Source organism: Spermophilus citellus, assembly GCF_964194105.1.
Source record: "Spermophilus citellus genome assembly, chromosome: 17".
NCBI lineage: Eukaryota > Metazoa > Chordata > Mammalia > Rodentia > Sciuridae > Spermophilus > Spermophilus citellus.
Genome location: NC_138199.1, coordinates 26,180,172 through 26,192,485, shown reverse-complemented (window position 1 = coordinate 26,192,485; position 12,314 = coordinate 26,180,172). Strand labels below are relative to the sequence as shown.

At 37.1% G+C, this 12,314-nt stretch overlaps 1 protein-coding gene across 1 annotated transcript; it reads right to left on the bottom strand.

Annotated features, from left to right (window-relative positions):
• Positions 1-2,610: 2,610 nt before the first annotated feature.
• Positions 2,611-3,549, bottom strand: LOC308636952 (olfactory receptor 1468-like; the record flags this gene model as incomplete). Its single annotated transcript, XM_081272818.1, has 1 exon — positions 2,611-3,549. The coding sequence occupies one exon, from the start codon at positions 3,547-3,549 to the stop codon at positions 2,611-2,613; it is 939 nt and encodes a 312-aa protein (XP_081128944.1).
• Between the last annotated feature and the right edge of the window lie 8,765 nt (positions 3,550-12,314).

Genomic DNA, 12,314 nt, shown 5'->3' with positions numbered 1-12,314 from the left:
AAATACCATAAACTCCAGAGAAGGGCACATTGTAAAATGATGCATGAAAAAAAATGGTGAAATCCAAGTATATTCTGTGGTCCAGTTAATTACCTTGCACCAAACATCAATATGTTTGTTTTGATAATGTATTCTAGTGTGTAAAATTATACCATTAGGGTAATCTGGGAGAGGTACAAATGACATTTTGGTGATTTGTCTTAAAGTTGCGATTCTATAATTATACAATAAAAATTTTAGAAACATATACATTTTGACAATAAATCATATGGTATCTTTAGCCAAATGTACATAGTTTAGTGACTCCCTTTAGTCTTCCTTTCTGGACTTTATTAGTTATTTCATATAACTTCCCTGAGTTAATGTAGCAAGACACCTAAACATAAGGCAAAAATTCATGGTTCCTACATTGGCAGGAAAATGCGAGCATCATGTTGAGTGAATTAAGTCAGACTCAAAAAGTCAAGGATCATATGTTTTCTCTCATATGCAGAAGACAGAAAATAAGAGGTAATATGGGGCTAGGGTTGTGGCTGGATTCGATCCTCAGCACCACACAAAAAATAAATAAAGGTATAAAAATAAGGAGTAAGAAAGGACATCATGATGCCCTTCAATATATGAATGGATATAAAAAATGTGGCCTATATAAACAATGGAATATTACTCAGCAATAAAAGAGAATAAAATCATGGCATTTGCAGGTAAATGGATAAAGTTAGAGAAGATGATGAATGCTAAGTGAAGTTAGCCAATCCCAAAAAACTAAATGCCAAATGTTTTCTTTGATATAAGGAAGCTGATTCATAGTGGGATAGGGAGCAGGAGCATGGGAGGAATAGATGAACCCTAGATAAGGCAGAGGGGTTGGAGGGGAAGGGAGGGGGCATGGAATAATTAATGATGGTGAAATGTGATGATCATTACTATTCAAAGTACATGTATGAAGACACAAATTGGTGTGAATATACTGTGTATATAACCAGAGATATGAAAAACTGTGCTCTGTATATGTAATAGGAATAGTAATGCATTCTGCTGTCATATATAAATTAAAAAGTCTCTTTGTAGTATTTGATCTCATTTTTTTTACATAAAAAAAAGAAAGGACATCATGAAAATACAAGGGACATTACTAGGCTAGAGGGAAAAGATCAGAGAGAGGGAAAAGAAGAAGGGAAGAGGCTATACTGGGGAATAGGGAATAAAACTGATCAAATTTTGTTATGTGCTTATACAAATGTTCCACAAAGAATCCCCCTATTCTGTATAATTATTATTTTTCAATGGAAAAAACGGACCATAAAAAATCTTGACTCTCTGTATAGAATTCAGGTGAAAAAAAAAATTCTCTCACTACCTCCCCAAACTGCATCTCAGTTGAGGAATATGGCTGAATTCTGGAGAGAAAAATGTAGATCAGAATGATATATGCAACTTCTAGGCCTGGCTTATAAAACTCTTCTATGTAATCCTCTACCCATTATCTTTTTCCAAATGAATGGCAAAACTTGAGGTGCCTTTGGAAACCATATGTTGAAGATGACAGTGCCTTCATCAGCTGGATAGCATGAAACATGTGCTTCCCACACTTCAGTGCTAACTGAATTTTGAGAGCCTATCCATTATAGCAATTAGCGTAGCTTTAGCAACACGATGAGAATATTAAAATAAGTCAGTAATCAGTATTAAATAACAAATTAAAACTGGATGATAATTCATTGCCACACTGGAACCTTGGCAAGTTCAAATTCCACATTTTTCAGTCTTTAACAGTAATAGTTTCCTTCCATGCTTAAATCTTCACAATAGTAAAATAACATGACAGATGTAAAGTTTAATGATGGATTTTTAAAATACCAAGGAGGAAAAAGAGATCATCAAAGAGTGAAGTTGATAAGCAAACTCTGAATTTCTTAAACATCCTTCAAATATTCCTTCCATGCTTAAAGGAATGATGTTCAGGGTCCCAGACATTACAGAGTTCTCAGATAAATTCAAGCAAAACTATTATAACAGAGCAAACTGAAAGTTCACTTGAGGTTAAGATCAGGTTAAAAAAAATACAATGAAGGCATGAAAATAAGGAAGCTTTTTTAAAAAGATTAAGAGAAACAAGGATGTGAACACTTCTAAGAAAGAAAAAAAGAAATTTTTTATTCAGTAATGAAAGTCAAATTTAAAATAAGGAATAGTACACATATTGAGATTTAGTATTAGCATGAAAGGAGAGAATATCATTTGAAGTAAATATGGCTTATAACTGATATGGCTTTTCAAGACAGTGCTTATAAAAAACAACACAAATTAATTAGTGGCTTAGCAGTTACAGAGAGAAATTTCAATTAAAAGGTTTTTTACTTTATGCCTCCTCACCCTCAGCTAGATTTAACAAATAGAAAAGTCCTACTAGAAGATTCTAAGAACCTTTTATATAAAATACACATCAACTATAGTTGTCTTATTTACTGGATAATTATGCTATATTATGTTTAAATAGTAACTTCTCTTAAAGGAAGAAAGGTCTGGAATAGCATTCAAATATCAATATCAATATATCAAAATCATCATTTGCAACAGAAAATGATGCAATGTTCCCAAGCATTACCATCATAGGCTAAAGGGAATTTTCTTAAAGATTCTTCCCATCGCTACCTTCATGTCTCTGTTCCTCAAGCTGTAGATGAAGGGGTTCAGCATAGGAGTCACCACCGTGTACATCAGAGCCATGACAGTATCTTTCACAGTAGAATTATTAGTTGATGGACATAAGTAGAGTCCAATGACTGTCCCATAGAACAGCGACACCACAGACAAGTGGGAGCCACAGGTGGAGAAGGCCTTATGGATACCTCGAGCAGAAGGAACCTTGAGAATGGAGGACACGATGCACCCATAGGAAAGAAGAATGAGGACAAATGGAATGAGAAGAATAAGGCCTGCTGTGATGAATATCACCAACTCATTGACATGAGTGTCGGAGCAGGACAGCTTCAGAAGGGCAGACATATCACAGAAAAAATGGGGGATCACGTTCTCTGTACAGAAACACAATCTGACCATAAGCAGGGTATGGAGCATGGCATGGAACACGGTCAGCACCCAGGACAGTACCACCAGGGAAAGACAGAGCTTGGGGCTCATGATGGTAGTATAGTGCAGGGGAAAGCAGATGGCCACATAGCGGTCATAGGCCATGGCCACTAGAAGGAAGCTTTCCAGGTCTCCAAAAAGCAGAAAGAAGTACATTTGGGTCAGGCAGCCTGCATAGGGGATGGATGGAACTTGACTCTGCATGTTCTGTAGCAATTTGGGCATTGTAACAGAGGAAAAGCAGAGGTCAGAGAAGGACAAGTTGCTGAGAAACAAATACATGGGAGTGTGGAGATGGGAGTTCAGGTAAATGAGGACAATAATGATGAGGTTCCCGAGGACAGTAGTAAGATACATGGCCAGGAATAAGGCATAGAATAGGTTTTGGTGTTCTGGCTGGATGGGCAGGCCCAGGAGGAGGAATTCTGAGATGATAGATTGGTTTCTTCCTATCATGCTCTATCTCCAGTATCTTTAAGAGAAAATAATAGGGTTCTTTTAAAATATAAATAATAAGCCAAACCTATTTCTATGATGTGCAGTCTCTTTGCATATTTGATCTCATTGATCATGCACTCAGTATTCAAAACCACATCTACAATGAGATTATGACACACCACTCAATCCAAGCCATCTCTCAGACTTAGGTTCCTCACTTATCATTGAACAATGATAACTCTTCTCTCCCTTCTGAAATTATCTCATCTACTAGATTCTGTGTGATCACTTTGGTTCTTATGATACTTCCATGGACATTTATTGTCAATAATTATGATTGCTTTCTTCTCTGACAGTGTCTTACATATCACTGTTTCTGAGCTCTTCCTAAACACTCTCTTATAATTCCGTAGATATAGCCCTGTACGTACTAATCTCATGGCATTAATTGCCATCTAAACAGATGATGAACAGCTCTATCGCCTTCAGTTCCCTGTCACCAACAGCTTACTGATTAGCTTCCCATGGGTATACCACAACCATCTGCAGCTCAACAGATCCCAAATAAAACTCATGATGCACTCTACCCTCTCCCTTTCCACTCCTCCAGTCTCTCATACCTCAATAAAAAATATCCAGGCTCAAGTCAGACACCCAAAAGCTGTATTGTATCTGTTCATTTCCTTCTCCATCAATAGCTCACCTAGCAAGCCCTACAGATTCTGCCACTTCATTCTCTAATTCATCTACTCTGTCCCAAGTGCCACAAGCTGGACCAGGCTGTCGGCATACCACTTAATTCTCTAATTCATCTACCTTTTATCCCAACTGCCACATCTGGACCGGGCTGAGGACATACCTTGTCTGGACTTTAGAACAGCCTATTGTTTCATCTCCCTGCTTCCATGCTCTCTCTCCCTCAAATTTCATCCCACTCTTATCCCACTCATCAATCTCTTATTTTTAGCTGACTTCCCACCAGAGCATAAACTCCATGAAGGAAAGACTATGTCTACATTCATGACAGCAACAGAGCCAATATAAGGCATGGTACCAGAATATGGCCAGTGTTTCGTGTATATTTGTTGGCTGTCCTTAAGGCTGAGATATACATTCAGCAAAATTCACAGAAGCTTTGTAATGAATCTGACCTAACTTTGTGAATATACCACAGTGTATCTAACCATTATGTATATCCACAAAGCACTAATTTAAAAATCAAGCAACTATGGCTGGGGTTGTGGCTCAGTGGTAGAGTGCTTGCCTCCCAAGTGTGAGGCACTGGGCTCAATCCTCAGCACCACATAAAAATAAATAAATAAAAATATTGTGTCTATCTATGACTAAAAAAAGGTAAAAGAAAAACAAACAACTATAGGTTAATAGCAGAGAAATCATTAGAGTAGAAGGAAGGTGTAAGAGTTCTGTGTTTAGGATTGGGGTCTCTGATGACAGCTTCATGACTGTGGCATGCTTGATGGCTAAGGAAGTTTCTGTGCAAAGGCACTGAATGCCTGGCTGCTAGGAAATGCCTGGCTGCTGTAGCAATGCTCTGCATGAGAAGGCTCTATATTAGAGTCTTATCAGCCTCCCCCTTGATCTCAGGCACACAGCTCCTAGAAATAAAGAAACTCTCTTTTAAATAACCACAATGTTTCACCAAGCTCTGCTGCACCTGAACCTGTCCACATAACAGTAACTTTAAACAATGGACTTTCTTGAGAGCTCCACAAAGCTCCTAACATTGCAACTATAGTATGTAACTGAGGAATAAGCTGCATAATGCTGCTAACTCTGTAACCTGCCTAATGACATAATGAACAATAAGGTACTACTGATGCCAGTGACCTAATGTAACCTATTGATATAAATAAAGCTGGCAGCTTGGACAAGGAGCATTCTGCCATTCAGCCTTGCACATTGTACATCTTCTTTTGTTTCCCTTACAGGAAGGGAACGGGTCAGAGTGGGGAAGAAAAACGAAAGCACTGGGGACTGAATTAGGGCAAAATATTCCAAGCTTTTGTAATTATATCAAAAATGAATCCTAATATATGTATAACTAAAAATAATCCATTAAAATACTAGTCTGATTGTAAGCTTATAATAAATAATAAAATCAGGAAAAGTTCAAAGGCAACAAATTCCCTTTGAGGTTAGAATCACTACTCCTACCTACATCCTCCCAGAGGAACTCACTAGCTTGAACTGTGTGCATTATATTTTGACCATTTATTACAGAATACATGGCTTCAGATCCATGTAGAATATTAGATAACTCAATCACATTAGTCTTTATCCTCACCACACTGACATTTTGCTTCTTGTGTTGTTATTCACATGACTCATTGATATCAGTGTGAAAAATCTTAATCCAATAGAGAGGTTTAGTGATTTAGGGAGAATTAAAGTAATGAGGATATTTTCTACATTTGAGACCTCACTCCAGTTCCTTTCCAGATATCCATACTCAGAGTACCTCAGAGATAAGGAAAATGAAGGGGGACATTAAGGTACATGGGAAGTTCCTTCCCTAAACAGACATACTGAATCCAATTGCTGGAATTTTCACCCTGCTGATGATGTCTAACATAGTCACATTAATGGTTTTTACATCTGCCATAATATACAGGTATTTCAGATAGGAAAGTGATCAATGAAATTTTATATGCCTAATTCCTGAGAATGTTGCTTCCCTGGGAAATGAGTGGGATGTATCTTCGGCTTCAGGGGTCTTAACTGGAATCACAAAGTACAGAACCACTCTCAGATGGTGCCACTGATTGGGCATAAGCATTTTATTGCTCCCATAATGCCATCTCTCATCTTTCTCACCTCTACATCTGTAGTTCTGAGTCTAGACTGTATATTAGACTCACAAAAGATAGTGCTTCCAAAATGGCAATCTAACATATGAAGCACATGGTTGTTAAATTTTGGTTTGGATTTAATAGTTTTTGTGTGGGACTTGCATAAAATTCAACATTTTAAAAGATAAAATTTCACATTTGGTGGTGCTAACTCTACTAATCTATAGACTATACTTTGAGTAATAACAACAAACATTTTTATTTTTTCATGTAAGATTTAATTAACACTAAAGTAAATTTTTAATTTTTCTTATCGTGGATAGTTAATATTTATTTTTAAAGTACCAATTTTTTGCCATCCCCCATCAAATGTGATCAAAATCTCTCTGAGGGGGACTATGGCATTTTTAAAGCTCCTTGAATAATTCAATTATATAGACAAAGATAAAGAACCTTTGTAAATGTCTATCTCATAGACACATCGGCATGCTAAATGATACAATCTTGAGAGAATACATTGCATAGTAATACTAACGAATACTATCATTAATAAAAAATTGTTAAGTGGGAAAATTTAGTCAGAATATTTTTACAACGTGGAAAATTGATGGAAAACAGGAATTTATCATAACTGAAGAAGTATCCTGAAAAGAAGAATGGGAAGAGCAGGAAGGGAGGGTGGTGGCTGTGCTCAGGGAAGAGTCTGCAAACTTTCTGTTCAAGGGCATTGTGAGAAGTAGACATGGTCTGAGGCTGGGGCCTCACTTGTCAGCAGCACGGCTCCTGCACTTGGCTCTGGCCCTGGCCCTCGGTGCCTGTGAGCAGGGTGCTTTCAGGTCTGGGGCAGTGGTGGCCAGACCACCATGTAAATATCAATGGATATAACCTACACACACACACACACAACCATCTTTGGGGTTCTCAGTTCTTAAAGAGTGTCCAAGACATATCATAATCACCGTCGTGGAACTGTGACAGGAATTAGGAGTACATGTTCATGAAAGGACTTGGAATAGCTTTGCCCATTCTAAGTGCTTGGAGCCACTAACTCCCATGTCATCACTATCATGGGTGGGAAAGAACAAGCTACTCTCCCTACCTCTCAGCAGCTCGAATGCTTAGCCCTCTTTGTTGAGGGCCAGTTTGTGACCCCCCTCTGCCTCCCTATTTGGATCTTGGTTCCTGGCTCTTGCTGGCTATTTTGCAAGGAAGCTGGAAGATGCTTACAGCAGGTTACCTTGTACTCTACACTCAGAAGGTGGTTCTTGATTCCATGTGCCAGCAACCCTGGTTTCATATCTCCTGTAGTTGGGGCAGGGTCCTGTTTATATCTGGATCATACAGTTTAAGTCAACTGTGGACTTTATCTTGCTTTTGTTTTAGAAATCTCTACCCTGGAAAATGATGTTAGGCCTCTTGTGCTTCAGGAATCCCACAGGCTCTGAGCCCAGTGTGTTTAAAATCTTATTGGTAAGAATTTACTGTTGAATGGTCATTAATGTTGATGGATGAAGGAGAATTTTGTTATAATTTTTCCTTTAAGAAAATAGTTGTGTGGGGCTGAGGTTGTTGCTCAATGGTAAAGCACTTGCCTAGCATCTGTGAGGCACTGGGTTCAATCCTCAGCACCACATAAAAATAAATAAATAATGAAGGTATTGTGTCCACCTACAACTAAAATATACACATATTTTAATTTATATATATACATATGTGTGTAAAAATATATTTTTACTAATACTAATATGTATATGTATACTAATGTTTACTAATACTATATGTATATGTATACTAATACATATATATTTTACTAATACATACTAACATACATATTTTTACTAATATACTATAAAAATATAATATTTTTACATAAATATATATATATATAAATATAAAAGAAGACAGCTGTGAAAAATGATAAGAGTGATGACTGAAAAGCTTTGGGGACACCTTTAATAAAAATGCAAGTGTACTTTGGTTTATGCTGTGCACATACTTCTGAAAAGTTGAGGCAACTTTTAAAGCCACATAGTGAACAAAACAGGGGAGTCACTCACTAGAAGAAATCAAAAGGTGACCCCTTTGGAAATACACAAAATCATCTTTTTGTGTTGCAAATCCAGTTCTCAGGTTGTGTGTTATTTATATCAAGTGAGATAGACTTATACTAAAATATTCAAATATTTTTGGATTTTTAAATCTGAGTTGAGGGGCTGGGGATGTGGCTCAAGCGGTAGCGCGCACGCCTGGCATGCGTGCGGCCCGGGTTCGATCCTCAGCACCACATACCAACAAAGATGTTGTGTCCGCCGAGAACTAAAAAATAAATATTAAAAAAAATAAAGATATAAATCTGAGTTGAGAGAGAACTCGCTAACTGACCTGTGAAGCCACCTCTTTGTCAGAATTCATATTAGTTTGAAATAGCACAAATGCACACTTCTTTTAAATAAGATTTAAAAAACCTTTGCTCTGCTAGTTGTAATCTCACTATGTATACACAACTAGAAAGGTTGAAGAGAGTTGCAGAAAATAAGGAGACCCCGCCACGCACATTTCTCCCAAAAATCAACTTCTTTGATCTTTAAAACAAAAAGGTATCCTGAATATCATACAACTTGGGGAATCAAGAGCCTCAAGCAGACAGACACTAAGACACCAGCTCATTCACCCTCCTGACTACTTACCCAGAGTGTCTGAGGATGACTCTAGGGCCCAGAGCCAAGATATTGCTCCCCTTCATTCATTATGGGCTATGAAGTCACAGCCTGTAGTCGTCACCCATGTCTGTACCGCACCTGCTTACATTTCTCAATGTACTTATCCCTGGGCCTAAGGGGCTCTGCATCCCAGAGGAGTCCACATCCTGGAGGAACTCATTAAAAACAAAATAATTACGCAGTACCTCCCTAGGAAAAGTTCTCTTGTATTTTTGACTGATTACAGCCACTGATCACACCTGACTATACTTTGGGGAAAGGTGGGGATGGAGAAAAGCTCCATGACACATGCTTTCTCACTGCCTGCCTAAGGAATGGAGTAGTCTTGTAAAACTGCAGTCTACATTTTGGGAGATAAAGAATAGTATTTGAAGAAATCATAAATTAAGTAAAAGCCAGACTGTGAATATCTCAGGAGCATAAGAGTTGATGTTTTACCCTTTGGACAAGAAGCTATAAGTAATCTCTGAGTTGAATAACACCATGAAAGACACATATTTCGAGAATTTTTCAAGGGTAAAAGAATCTCTCACTACAACTGAACTCCTCATAACCACACTACAGGAGAGAAATAAGCCTTCTTTATTTACAGGGATTAGAATTCAACAACCCAAAGACATGTAGACATATAGGAAGGACAGGGATAAAAGATGGACTCTCACAAATTTTGTTCCATTTTTCCTCAGGCCAAAATAGAAAAGAAAATCCAAATTTGCATCCCACTGAATTAATTCTAGCTCCTTACCTCTTTAGAAAAATTTTAATAGCACCCATCACCACCATGCTCCCAACCAGTCTCTGTCAGATTATCTTGCAGCCAGTTTTTCCTTACCCTGAAATTGATCATGAAACTATAATTGATATTTATAACTCCTTCTTCAAAACCTCTTCCATGTTTCCTTTTTCATAACTAGCTACATTGAACCTTCATTCCTAGGGAATCTGAATCCCCAGTATTTTTCCCCCTTTATTGGGTTACTATAATAATTTCCCATTAACGTTTACTTTTGACACCCTCCCCCAGAATCTCCTGGATATCAGAATGGTCTCTTCCTTTCCTCATTATGTAGAAAAAGGCAAATTTCCATTATTAACTGGGATTGGATTGCCGCAGGCAATATACTAACTCTCATTATTTGTCTGTTGTTCAGTGACATAAAGAACCCTAAATTGCTAACTGACAGAATGAAACCACTGAAGCATTCTTGGTAGAAGCATTCCTTCCTTGGGAATTATAGCAGACACTTCTTGTGTACCACTTAAAATTCTTTCAGCCATCATCTTTTACTTAAGACATGGCTGCAGTAAGCAGTTCTGCACAGATTTCAACCACTAGCCTGTGTAGTTAGTCTGACAGCATTCCCTCAGACATGTTCCATATGCTCCTTATGTCCTGCCATGAGGTCCCTCTGATTCCATGGAGGGAATATCATGTAAAAAACAGCTCAACTCTCACACATGCAGAACTGGTAAGTGCAGAGGAGTTAATATCAATTCTTACAGGTGCTAAATGCTGATGAATACAGGCTTCAGTCACTCTTAATGGAGCCAAGTCATCAAGCCTTCCTAGTATTGGGTATATCTTCTTCCCTATTTAATATTCCTCTATTTCTCATTTCTCACAATGAGATATAATCCTCAAACTTGCACTTAAGACTTTGTCTCAAGTCTCTTTATTGATTTTTTAAAAAACAAATAACAGGGCTGGAGATGTGGCTCAAGCGGTAGCGCGCTCGCCTGGCATGCGTGCGGCCCGGGTTCGATCCTCAGCACCACATACCAACAAAGATGTTGTGTCCGTCGAGAACTAAAAAATAAATATTAAAAATTCTCACTCTCTCTTTGAAAAAAAAAGAGTGGAAGATCCAAAAGCTAGAAAAAAGATTTTTAAAAAAATTTTAAAAAAATAAAAAATAAAAAACAAATAACAGAGGAATGCATTAAAATTCTTATTAAATATATACAGCACAATTTTTCATATATCTGGTTGTATATAAAATATGTTGATACCCATTCCTGTCTTCAGACATGTACTTTGGATAATGATGTCCATCACATTTCTGCTTTTTAAAAAAAATTGGGGCGGGGGGCATTAACAGGCTATGAAAGAAAGTAAAATCTATAATCTCTAAACCAACAAAGCCCCAAACTGTGGTGGTGGGAAGCAAAAATTCTGTGAGTGTGTTATTTGGCTTAATAATGAAAGACATCCTGTTATCATCCCTTTGATTCCCAGAACTCTGAATCATGTCTATGGGAAAAACAGCACCATATGTGGGTTTCTGGTTCAAAGTACAAGTCATAATCTATAATAAGAGACTACAATGACTTTTCTGGTACTCTTAATTTTTGTTATTCTGTTTAGTACTTTGTTCCAAGCAAACTTGAAAAAATATTTGACATAGAGTAGATTCTCATAAATATTTGAAGTAGTGCTTTAAATCCAAATGAACTAAAATCCAAATGATAAAGAGAAGATGAGCATAGCCTCTGCACCAAAATAAAATGCATGAAGCGTTCCATATCTTTCTTAAGAGACAAACATGTCATTAACATATAAAAACAGGTTTGTGTTTTAAGGAAGAAAAAGAAGCATTTCAAGAAAAATGAGAAATTATATCCCATCTGATTCAAATGTATGATTGTCAAGATCATTGTACTGTCATGTGTAACTAATTAAAACAAATTTTAAAAAGAAGCATTTAAGAATGAGAAATGGCAGGCAGGTTAGTACAGCTGAAGATTGTAACTAGTGGGAAAGAACTCAAATACCTAGCACTAGAGTTAGTACCTTGTTACTTGTTGTTAAAACATATTAGGAGATATCACTAGTCCATACCTCTTCATCTATCTACTATCCTACAGACCAAGGAAAGACACCAACTGGGATCCGACTGCAACAGCCTGTCCAAAAGGCAGAAAGAAGGTTGGAAAAGAAGAAAGGAAAGTGATATAAGATACAGAATAGAAGGAAAGAATGAAATGAAATAAATTGATATCAAGGAAAAGGAACACAGGATGTGTTTCTTGGTATCTCTGTTGAACTGTGATTGAAGCTATGTAAGGTTAGTTGCCTCCAGAGAAATAATTTTATAGTTTAAAACTATATTAAGCAAGCATCTTTTAAATCCTTGATTTAACTTTTTCCTCAAATTTTATACACCAGAAGAATAAAATGCTGTTCTTGAAATTTTAAAAAAATGAACTAATTAAATGAACCACATAAACCAGCAGTTCCAGAAAATGTTTAATA